Genomic DNA, 12,668 nt, shown 5'->3' with positions numbered 1-12,668 from the left:
CCACATCTGGTTTACCCAATATTTTTGACTTTTCTGATTGAATAGCATTAGAGACAGATGATTTGTTATTAGAATGATAAGAATTCGAGGACAAGTTAGCAGATTTTTTTGTCATCTTGATCTGTAAAATGTGCCCTAGAGATGACGGCAGCTTCTCTCTCTCTCTCTAAGATTTTTTTTCATTTTTTTGTTCCTTACAAAATAAAGCAAATATAAATTATTCACTGAAACACAAGGAGGACAACATTTTCTTTCAATTGTAAACAGATGTAATTACATATTGCTGGTAATGTCTTAAACCTAATTTCCCTTTGAACATTATTTAAATTAGTTGTGAAACGCCACAAATAAGAATTTGTGTCCGGACTCCGGCATGTAGGGATGATTGTTATTTGGCTGATTTTATTGATAAGACCATCCTATACAACAATTTGTGTAGACCTATAGATGTTACCGCTAAATTTATGATGTATTTCGACTCTAGCAGGTAAATTGAGAAGCAGTAGAATAATTGAAATAAAATCAATTTTAAGTTTACAACAACGTTAAGAAACAAGCCACACAACAAGTCTTTTTTCCATAATTCCTCAATTGCTTCTTCAAGATTTGTACTCCACACATAAATTTCCATGGAGCTACGAGCGGCGATACCCATTTCCTAGTTGAGATGACAACAAACTATCGCCCTAGAAAAGCTATACAATATCAAGTTACACAAAACTACAAAAGACATGACCAATTTAGCTACGACACAAATACACCTCGAATCCTGACTCGGTGTGCCGTGGAATGAACGGACTTACTGTTCACTTCACACTTGGAACGAAGTAAACGCATTAAGCATGAACAAAGCACAAGAGAAATTCTCGCGGTTTGTTCCAAAAGAAACTGTAGTCTAGTCGTGGGTATTGAAGCCAGAAAAAGGTCCAACATCTGAAATTTTAACCACCCAACTACTAAGTCATCAGTCATGGTTACTTAAGTGAGAGTTTATGTACTGAAATGCACATAAGCTCGGAAAACCAATAAGGATCAGTCCCACACATATAACCTGCCGCCGGTTTTGTCCATCAAGACTTGCTAAGGATGAGTCTTTCATACAAAGCAATGAGGTCCTTCTTCCTCGCAGAACTTCCAAGTTTAAGCACCTCATCTCCAAAGTTCTGCTTAGTCAATGCCTCCTTAAGTTGTAAAACTGTAAGCTTTTTATATTCATTTGTGCCAGTTTGTTGAGATGACTGACTATCATCATCATCACCCATGAACACTGAATCTCCGTCACCTGCTGAAGTTGGTTCGTGTATTGTACTGGCAGTACTCTTTCTTCTTTTGTTTGTCCTCGTGACTTTATCAGTGAAGTCCATATTTTCAGCTGAATCCACCCCCAAATCCATACTATGGTCGTCAACCCGGGAACGTTTCGCATGAGAAGCGGTCTTGAGCTTGGCCTCTAGGGCAGACTCGTTCAATCTGACAGAGGTCAACTCTGTCTGAACTTTTTCAAGTTTTGCCTGGGTAGTTTGTAACTTATGGGAGAGATCATCTGCCCGACGATCAGCTTCTGCACGGGAACCCCGTTCTGACTCAAGAAGACTTTCAAGTACTTGAACAGTACTTGCTCTCTGCTCATTGTTAGACTCCATTAAGGATTCAATTTCCTTCTCTCTCTCTTCAACACGAGCCTCGAGCTGTTTAACTCTAGAATTGGCTTCCAGCTCTGATGCCCGTAGTGTTTCGAGTTCATTAGCCAAGTCATTTTTCGCCCTCTCCAATTGGTCTATCTGCCTCTCAGCTCGCTCGATTTGAGTCAGCCTTTCCATAGCTATCTGTTGAATTTGACTTTTTTCCTGTTGAGCAAGGGTTGCATCTGATCGCGCCTTGTCTGCCACCTCAATGGCTCTTTTCGCATCTATTTCAGCAACTCTACTTCTCTCTTGGACCTCATCAAACCTTGCAAATTCGGATCGATACTTTTGTTCCAAAAGAATTTTCTCTTGTTCAAGTATTTGAGATTCTCTTTCATATGATTGAGCTTTTGCATTTGCAGCATTTAGCTTCTCAGTCAACTCCTTTATATTACTTCTAAAATCTGCAATCTGTAACCCATAGTTTTCTAGCATTGCCTCCGCATCCTGGAAAGAGCAGAAATGTCAAATAAACGACATTTCGATAATGTTTGTACCAATCAAATTTGATATAGTGAACCACATACATATGAACACTTTTTGCTCAAGCAGGCCAACTCTGAAGATATCTCTGGTGTGATCTCAGAGTATTATTAATTAACCTTTTTAAAGTTGCATCTTTTTAACTGTCAAAGGACGTTTTACAAGTGTCTCCTAGAGCATTAAACTAACACCAGTAAATTACCTTCAACTCAAAGCTCAAAGCAGCCAGCCGCTGCTCCGCTTTCTCAATTTTTGCAGCTTGATCCCTTACTTCCTCCTCCTGGACATTCCACAGTAACAAGTAAAACGCTTATGTTTGAAAGATCGAGTAGTAAAATTCGCTAAACAAATAGCAGGTACAGGAGATCTAAGTAAAACCAATCAAAAACATGTCTATGTTACTCCGAAACTTCACCTAATTGCCGTATTGCGTATCCGATACGTATTGTGTCCGATAAGATACGAGTCACACGACACTTCGACCCTTCATTTTAGAGCAAAAAAATTGAAAACTTGCTACAAAATAGCCGTATCCGACTATCCGATACACCGACACCGTGTTGTGTCCGATACTTGCAAACGAGTCAGAGTAACATAGAAAACATCATTACGAGTTTGGAACTCAGCCTCAAAGGCTGGGTGAGATATTGGGAGTTGGATGTATGCAACAGTTACCCGTGTGCTAAAAACAGCCAAAAAATTTGTTTTCCACATGCCCATACGCCATAATAAAAAAAATGGCATCCGCCGGCCCGGTGAGTCATTTTTCTTTATCCGATTAAATTTCAAACCAAAGACTGGTTTAGTATTTGATCTGAGCAATCACGTTTTCAAATAAGCTACTCCCTTTGTTCCGGTCAATAGTATACATTTGCTTTTCGATTGGTTAATACAAGCACAAGGGAGTGGGTTAGGTGTTCCACACTCATTTGCACCACATAGGAATACGCGATTAGTGCCTGGGACAAAGGGAATATAACGCTTCAAGGGCGAGATGGTACTAGACCGACCAAGCGACCACACAAACGTAAAGGTAATGGGCGAGATAGTCGTGAGAAAACTTTTGCACAAAGACCAAGGAGTGAAGAGAAGGTATGTTTTTAGACCTAGAAAAATATAACAAGCAACTTGGACATGGGAAAGATTGCAAGACCAGAGGGAGTACCTTCTTTGCCAGACTACTAGCAAACTCAGCTCTCAGAGCATCTTCCCGTTGTTGCATATTCTTAGATCCACGTTCTTGGACTGTTGCTGCCTTTGCAAGGGCTGTTTTGGCTTCCTGAACAGCAATATCGTATTTTCGTTTCCATTCGCCGGCTTCCTCTTGAGCAGAATGAACTTGCTCTCGAGCAGCAGACAATCTTGCTTCAGCAGCACTAGTTCTGGACTTGAGAGCAGATATTTCCGCACTAGCATGCTCTTCGTCATCTTTTTGCTTTGACAAGACATGTTCGTATTTCCTTTTCCAATCAGAGGATTCATGCCTAACTCCATCCAATGTTTTTATTAAACTGGAACATCTCTCCTCCAAGGAGCTGCATTTGCTCTGTAAACTACTTATACGACTCATGTAATCATCAGCAACTTTCTTCTTTTCATTTATGGCATCTTCATAGCGTTTCAAATAATCAGCTTTGGACTTCTCATTTGCTTCCAACTGCTTGTGCAAGAGATTCATCTTATCTTCTATTGAGCGACACTTCAGACTTAAAGAACTTTTCTCGGATGTGATATGATCTATCCGCTTCCTTACAAGGTCAGCAATAGGACCTTCCAAACTGAAAATTTGGCAATCAATAATCTCACATAAAATATTAAAGACGTAACAAGCAAAAAAAAAACACTTTTGAGACTAGATGATAATGACAGTTAACATGGAAGCCAAAGAACCAAGTCTAACCTTTGCTGCAGGAAAGTTGCCAGCTTATGCCATTTCCCTGGGCCATGAGAAGACTTTTCATACTCAGAACTTAGGTCATCAAGAACCTGCATTTTTAAAACATCAGCAAATCAAAACCATGAACATTAAAAGAAAATCAGTCCAGCATCACAAATTTGTAAAAATGCCTCCATCAACTAGAGAGTAGTGAACCAGTTAAGTTAACAGAACATTTTTTAGACAAATCCATTCAACAAACAATTATGTCAACATTGAACCGCCTAACATCCGACATTTTGGATATCATAGAATCTGTATAATATTCCACAAACAAGCTTACTTCTGTATTACATCCCTGCCATGTCAAGAGATGAGACCATACAACAACAACATTACCCAGTGCCTCAATGGTCTCCTGAAGCCATCTTACTTGCACTCTTATTCATAATAATTAAAGTCCTTCAAAAGTTTGCATCTGCAGTATTACCCACCTTGAGGACCTGCTCTAACTTTGCATCCGCAGTATTACAAGCTGATCGCAATCTCCTCTCCATAGCCTGAATAGCGTTTGCACATTTCGTATCTGCCTCCATATATGCAATTCTTTTGTAATCCTGAAAACACAACAAAGATAATTAACGTTTAAAATTTAAATAACCTAGACATGGTAGTATGGTACAACCAGTGATACAAGTCAAGCTTGCATACATTAACTATAGTGACCACACTGAGCATAACGAAAGTGATGTAGCAACGAGGAAAATATTATTGCAGCATGCAAGCATAAACGGGTATAATATTGGTAGCCCGGAGACCAGCATTAATAAAATTAGTACTCCTTCCATCCCACTCAATTGTTTCCATTTTTTTTAGGTTTATTCTATTTTGGTGTCATAAGAGCGATAAGGCTCACAAATTCCACATTAGTTATTTCCCACTTTGGTGACCTAAGTATGTGCATTTCTCGATTGCGGTTAGTAGGGTTTAGCATTAATGCAATCAAAATTAATGTGATTCTTAGGTTAAACATAACAGAAAGTGCAATATTCAGATAAAAGGTAATGCACTAACGCTTTAAAGCCTAAAAAAGGTTGTGATTCAGAAAAAACCTTTTACATTCATGACAGCAGGAAAATGTCCCAAACCTCAAAATACAAAAATGAAATTTATGAAGCTTTAGAACACCAATGTGAACTCAAACCAGGCATCCACTTTCCCTCTCTTTCAAAAGATAATAATCACATACCTCAAAAGTCTGCCTAAAGAAGGTCTGCAGCAGCTTCTCATACTTTTTTCTAACTGCTCCAGCTCCCACTGCACTAGCATTAAAGATACCCAAAGCTTTTTGTACTGCTGACTCATGTGCTTCCCTTAGTGGAGCCTATTAGCAAAAAAGAGTTAGAATGCTATGTATAAACATAGTTACCAGGATGAGGTTAAGACATACTCACTTCCTCTGGAGGCTTTGATTGGTCAAATGACGACTTGTACTCCTCGGTAGCTGAATCAAAAGCCCTTCTGCACTCTGCTTCTTCAACGCTCTACAAAAAAAATACAGTGATATAATAAAACTGAAGGAAGGAATACTGCAGTTATATTGAATTTTGAACACTTTTTTATGTCCCACTCATTGAATAAATCAAGTACTTCCCCAGCATTATTTTCCGAAAGTGAAGGCAAACTAATCAAAAATCACAAGATGCTACCATTATCAATGTCATCATTACTTCTTATCTTCTTTCGGAGATGAGCCTCTGGTTCTCTGGCTGTTAAACATTTGTAATGTTCTTCCACAAAACAAACTTGTGCTCTATACTAACAAAGATAATAATGCACCAATTCCACCAAGCAAACAAAGTAAACTGAAGACTAACCTGCCAAGAGGAAGTGATCGTCGGCACTGCTCCCTGGTTTAACGCATCTAGAAATGACTGTGTAATACCAGCAAACATAGGTCCATTCATTACAGTTGCTCCCACTTGCTTGGGCCTAGTTCTCTCAAACACAAACCTTGTCAACGCATCCAAGCCAGATCTGAACTCCGGCCTCAATTTATCCAACTGTTGATCAAGCCCATTAGGTTGGTACAGCAGCAAAATAGAATGCAGTGAAAAACTGAAAATGCATAATGCAGATGAAGTACTAACCGATATTTGATCGAGGCGCTGAAGTTGAGTTTCGTTGTTTAACGGCCGCACAAGAGTGAAGCATTCTCGATCTGGAAAAAGTGCTCGAATAGATTCCCGGATCTAAGAAAATAACATATCAGCATTTCTATCCATTATATGTCCATCAAATTAACAAATTTAGCAGTATTTGTAACATGCTTCCATACAGCAATACAAGGTGATCCGGTGCAGCAGCAATGAGCTCTGACTAGTTTGACTACTATCATGTATCTTTCTAGAAACTATATGCAAACAGATATGTAGCATGTATGTTTCTGACTCAATAGTACAGTACCTCATTTTTCGCAGAAACATCTCTTGCACCTCCTTCTACAGGCCTCAAAGCAAGTTCCAAATAATCTCTAGGCGTTATTTTCCTGTTATCTTCTGTCAAATCCAAATAGAAGTCCTGAAGGAAAGAAAAACATATCATCATCACAGCAAGCTACACAAACTTTTCTGTTGAAAGTAGCTACAAACTTTTTTGAATAATATAGTGTTACCCTCAGCAGCCAGACAAATATCGGTGAGAACTGTGCCAGCTCGGATGGCGTAGTCTTTGTCCCAGAGGCTCTCACTCGTATATGTTTGGTCATTTCAGTTACAAGGGAGAGATGATCCAGCGCAGCCTCATCAATTCCACCCATCTAAAACATATGATGTAAAAATTAACAAACTGCCTGGTACAACGGTACTTATACAAGATCTGTGTTACCCTGACTCTCCGACACGGGTGTCGTGTCTGACACGCTTCGAGTGTCGGATATGGCTATTTTGTGGGAATTTTTCAGTTTTTTGGTCTAAAATGAAGTGTCGAAGTGTCGTGTCGGTATCGGACAGGTAGGTGTCGGACAAGTGACACGACAGCTAAGGGAAGTGTCGGAGTAACATAGTACAAGATACACTTGTCAAACCAATAGAAATATTTCAGTTAAGCCAGCAGCCAGTTTATACAAAGCCAAGACGCCAATAATAACACAGCCTGAAAAGCCAAAATCTGAATGTGCTTCTAACCTGGTTGTAGATGAACATGCTGGACAACATAACTGCTAAAGAAAAAATTTGTGTGCTGTATGTTCCCTGCCACAAAAACACATTAAAATAAGACTGGGATCTAACTCTTCTTCAAGGAAATAAAATTTAGAGTGAAAAATCTCTTAGATATGCCCAACTAACCAATGACTTTTTTTCATACAAGATTCATCAAGGCAAAGATAGCTTTAAAATACCAATTAACCACCTTCTACTTAAAAGTGGCCCAAATTGTGAAAACTCCGTCTATCGTTAAATGTCTACGAAAGATTACTGGAAGTTGGAAGCAGCATTTAAGTTTGTGAAACAAAATCAGTAGACTGACTTGAGTAAGCTACAAAGACTAATAAAAGACAGGCTAAAAATTTCCACCTTTTTTGAATATTAACAAAGTAGTTTTTGAGAAAAGGAAAAACAAACAGAACTTATTAAGTAGTGAATTTCTGAAAATTTTGACCCACAATAACAGGGAAAAAAACAAGATTAATAAAGTAGCGAATAGTAACCGTCTGATCATAAGCATCAATTCCTTCGCTATCCAAGAGTATAAGGTTATACTCTGTTCCGTCTAGAGCAGTCATCTTTAGTGGAACACTCCATAGCCACAGCCCTTTAGTGCACGGCCTATGAGTTGGCGCAACTACAAATCCGCTGCTCCTACCCAGAAGCTTAAAACATTGACAAATATGAGCAATGAGATCAGTAATGCTTTCAATGAAAAAGAAGGGAAGTGTTCCCTACAAACACATACCCAATAACATGGAGGCGGCAAATGACATAGACAAACAACATATGCTAAGGATAAACCACTGTACAACAGATTTTTGATATCAACATAATTTTAGTGGGTACTGAGAGTGACCGATTAATGTATTAACAAAGCAACTTGGCAGAATGAAATATTGCTCACTCAGTTTGATAGCTAATGTCATTGCCTCGTGAAATGAAACTCAAAAATCTTGATCAAATGCACTTCAGTTACAAATCATCCATACACTTGCATGAACAATGAACACTTCAATACAAGTAGTCAAGTAGATATCAAAACAACCATATACAGCAACACAAGACGGGTGGCAATCAATACATAAGAAGTACTCCCTCCGTCCCGGTCATTTGTTGTCCTTTGGTTTTGGCACAAAGACCAAGAAAAGGGTAGGGGGTCAATTACTAAATGACAAGTGGAATAAATTGAGTGGAATGATCAAATTACTCATCAAATCCATTCTTAAAATAGAAAGGACAACAAATGACTAAGACACCCTAAAATGGAAAAGGACAACAAATGACCGGGACAGAGGGAGTATAAACCAAGCAATAGTCGTTCAATTTATACTAACTTACTTCATCCAGAAATAATTATCCAACAGCTAAAAACAAGACTTTAAATAAGTTTGAATTTGTAGCTTAAAAGCTTTGTTATCACTAGAATTATCAACGACCGGAATCTATAAATAAAGCTTAGGCTTAATACCCCCAACAGACTGCTCTTGAATCTTAACTACACAAATCTAATACGAGTATAATAACTCTTCCCATAAATCAAAACACACTAAATCTTTATTAACTTTATTTTCTTTCGATTTCAAACTCTACATCCAGCAAATCTTCGCCAACAAAAAACTCTACATCTACACATAATAAACGACAAAATTTGGATTCCAAATACAACCACGAACAAACTGTAGCAGAACCAGGAGACTGACAGAGGCGTTACCCTCCACACTGAAAATATTTGGACGCGTTGGTTAAAATTTTCAATTTCTTTTCTATTTCATGCCAACAACCCAAAACAAATTTCGCCATAGTAACTAGAAAACCTGGTTCCGTCACTAATCACAAACACTCAAATTAAACTCAAATTCATTATAGTCCTAATGAAACAGTCTAATACTCTACTAATACTAACTCTACTTCATTACGATCTTCAGAGTTCAGACTATAAGTTCCGCATATCTTCACCACTAACAATCTCTCATCTACACATAACAAACAACAAATTTGATACGAACTCCAAATCATAAACAATCACAAACAGCAGCACAATGCGTAACAAAGGAGTTAACAGGGACAGTCACCCCAGCGTTGAAACTTTTGGAAGTTAAATATTTGATTTCGATTCTCGTAGAATTTCACCCCCTAAGTTATGGATACGAAATCCAAATCATAATCCAAATTCACAAAATCTAAGGAGTAATAAAATTGCTTTTTCCAAACCAAAAAAAACATTACTATTTTTCAAACTTACTATAACTTAAGCAAATCTTCAGCAACAACAATGCTACATCTACACATAATACACAATAAAATCTGCTTACAAAATGCAAACCAGATAGAATCTCAACAATCTCAACAGAGCACGGTAACTTGTAAGCTAACAGGGTCAGTTAAAATATTCGATTTTTTTCTAGTTTTACCTTGTTCCATTTACAGTTCACCCACTTCTGATAAATTTCGCCAACCAAACTATAAATCCTATTTACATCATTCATCACCACAAGTCAAAACCACTCAAATCCACAAAACCCTAACCCTAAATTACTACACCAAACAAAAATTCTACAAACTCTAGTTCAATTTCTTGTCTAGTCTACCATATTCAATTAATAGTCCGTCTCCCTACAAATTTCCGCCGCGCTAACCACAAATCTTGGTTCCGCCACTGATCACAACCACTCAAATCAAACTCCCATCCACTAAAAACCTAATCCCTAACTTACCACACCACCAAAAATTCTACAAATTCTGATTCGATTTCTTGTCTAGTTTACCTTAATCGGTAAATAGTTCGTCTTTCTAAAAGATTTCGCCACCCTCACAACCACTCAAGCCAAACTCAAATTCACAAAGCCATAACCCTAAGTTACTACACCAACAAAAATTCTACAAATCCTGGTTCGAATTCTTGTCTAGTTTACCTTATACCATTACTAGTTCGTCTCTCAGAAAATAGTTCACCACCCTAACTATTATAAGTACTGGTTCCGCCACTACTCACAACCACTCAAATAAAACTCCAATCCACAAAACTGTAACCCTAACTTACTACACCAACAAAAATCATACAAATTCAAGTTCAATTTCTTGTCTAGTCTACCTTATTTCATTTATAATTCATTTCCCTCAAAACTTTCGCAACCCTTACTATAATAAATCCTAGTTCCGCCACTACACACACCCACTCAAATCAAACTCAAATCGACAAAACCATAACCCTAACTTACTACACCAACTAAAATTCTACAAATCCTGGTTCGAATTCTTGTCTAGCTTACCTTATAGGCTTATACCATTACTAGCTCTCAGAAATTTTTTCGCCACCCTAACTATTATAAATCGTGGTTCCACCACTACTCACAACCACTCAAATAAAACTCCAATCCACAAAACTGTAACCCTAACTTACTACACCAACAAAAATCATACAAATTCAAGTTCAATTTCTTGTCTAGTCTACCTTATTTCATTTATAATTCATTTCCCTCAAAACTTTCGCAACCCTTACTATAATAAATCCTAGTTCCGCCACTACACACACCCACTCAAATCAAACTCAAATCGACAAAACCATAACCCTAACTTACTACACCAACTAAAATTCTACAAATCCTGGTTCGAATTCTTGTCTAGCTTACCTTATAGGCTTATACCATTACTAGCTCTCAGAAATTTTTTCGCCACCCTAACTATTATAAATCGTGGTTATGCCACTACTCACAACCACTCAAATAAAACTCCAATCCACAAAATTGTAACCCTAACTTACTACACCAACAAAAATCATACAATTTCAAGTTCAATTTCTTGTCTTCCCTCAAAACTTTCGCAACCCTAACTATTATAAATCTTTGTTCCGCCACTACTCACAACCACTCGAATCAAACTCAAATCGACAAAACCATAACCCTAACTTATTACACCAACCAAAGATCTACAAATCTTGGTCCGATTTCTTCTTTAGTTTACCTTATTATTCCATTACTAGTCCATCTCCCTAAAATATTTCGCCGCCCTAACTATTATAAATTCTGGTTCCACCACTAATCACAGCCACTCAATTTTCAACAACCTAACTAATCCTGGTTCCGCCACTGATCACAACCACTCAAATCAAACTCCAATCCACAAAAGCCTAACCCTACACCAACAAAAACTCTACAAATCCTGGTTATATTTTTTGTCTAGTTTACCTTATTCCTATTATAAATCCTGATTCCGCAACTACTCACAACGAATCAAATCAAATTCAAATCCACAAAACCCTAACCCTAAAATACTACACTACCAAAAATCACACAAATCAAAAACACTACACACAAAATTTAACCAAAATCACAAACCTGATTAAGAATGAAGCTTTTACCCTGACGAGCACGACCGCAAACCGAAACGACACCAATTGGCTCCTTAACTAGCTGTAAAACGGCCAGCGCTTCCGGTTCGATACGAAACTTGCCTTTGTCGTCACAATACACGAACCGAATTGCCCGCGCTTGACCGGTCGCCGCCACGGTCGACGGCGGAGTTCTCGACGACGACGGAGAAGGTGATGGAGTTTCCGGCGAGGTGACGCCATTGTCTCTGCCGCCGGAGCGGAGTAGTCTTTGCATCATATCTATGTTGCTTTTTTCAGAGTGGTGCAGTGCAGTGTAGTACTTGTGCTTTTGGAATAAATTTTTGAACTTTTTAGTAACGTTATAGATACCCACTTACCAAGGGAGTCTGTGTAGACCTCGTAAAACTGATCCGACTGTATAACTCGGCTTGTACGATCTAACACACGAGCTTGATGTGTAATTTGAATTGGCCCGATCTAATTGTTTATCGTTTCTTACGGTCCATATCTTTAGATAACTTGAAAATGGTCGATCCGAAAATAACAAAATCATAAAATGATCTGATATGACTCGAATTTTTGCAAACACGAATGTGAATGATCTGATATGACTCGAATTTTTGCAAACACGAATGTGAACCAGCCAAACTGAACCGATCTGAATCCAACTTGATTGATCCATTTACCAGGTTTACTAGGGAAAGGGATGGGATCAATTACGAGGTGGTTTTGTGTCGCTTCTTTCGGTTTTTTTAAAGTATATTGTATTTATTTTATTATAAATATTAAGGGAGGTACAGAATAGGGTAGTTTATAGATTTTACCGTTTTAAATGTTATAAATTGAATTTTAGTTATACGAAATAAAAATGGTTTTCAGGTGGCTAGCTATACAAAATGAAATGAAAAGTAAGATGGATATAAATTTCAAAGGATTAGAATAAAGGGAATATCGTGAAAACTGAACATGTGACATAGCTTATCACGAAATTTAGCACACGAGATACCTTATTTAAATTTAATAAAATATAATATTTCATAGTTATATATGTACGAGTACAATTTTATTTTTAAAAAAGTATTTGG

General features: G+C 37.8%; 1 protein-coding gene across 1 annotated transcript; it reads right to left on the bottom strand.

The window, feature by feature from the left end:
• Window positions 1-545: 545 nt before the first annotated feature.
• On the bottom strand, window positions 546-11,933 carry LOC141592902 (uncharacterized). The gene is made up of 14 exons (XM_074413790.1): window positions 11,588-11,933; window positions 7,754-7,915; window positions 7,230-7,295; window positions 6,719-6,862; window positions 6,511-6,624; window positions 6,195-6,296; window positions 5,922-6,107; window positions 5,499-5,588; window positions 5,294-5,428; window positions 4,539-4,661; window positions 4,069-4,154; window positions 3,334-3,946; window positions 2,371-2,448; window positions 546-2,132 (listed from the first exon to the last, which is right to left on the bottom strand). The coding sequence occupies exons 1-14, from the start codon at window positions 11,858-11,860 to the stop codon at window positions 1,071-1,073; spliced, it is 3,234 nt and encodes a 1,077-aa protein (XP_074269891.1). The 5' UTR covers window positions 11,861-11,933; the 3' UTR covers window positions 546-1,070.
• Between the last annotated feature and the right edge of the window lie 735 nt (window positions 11,934-12,668).

Source organism: Silene latifolia, chromosome 7, assembly GCF_048544455.1.
Source record: "Silene latifolia isolate original U9 population chromosome 7, ASM4854445v1, whole genome shotgun sequence".
In the NCBI taxonomy this organism is placed as follows: domain Eukaryota; kingdom Viridiplantae; phylum Streptophyta; class Magnoliopsida; order Caryophyllales; family Caryophyllaceae; genus Silene; species Silene latifolia.
Note: the sequence above shows the minus strand (reverse complement) of the source record. Positions and strands in the feature narration are given on the sequence as shown.

What these genes read in the sequence shown, in the direction of transcription:
- LOC141592902 (XM_074413790.1), bottom strand. Translation starts at nt 11,860, where the DNA reads ATGATGCAAAGACTACTCCGCTCCGGCGGCAGAGACAATGGCGTCACC. An exon ending in AATCAAAGCCTCCAGAGGAA is followed by an intron (nt 5,429 to 5,498) that starts GTGAGTATGTCT and finishes TTTTGCTAATAG; the next exon opens with GCTCCACTAAGGGAAGCACA. An exon ending in CTTTGAGCTTTGAGTTGAAG is followed by an intron (nt 2,133 to 2,370) that starts GTAATTTACTGG and finishes TGCTCTTTCCAG; the next exon opens with GATGCGGAGGCAATGCTAGA.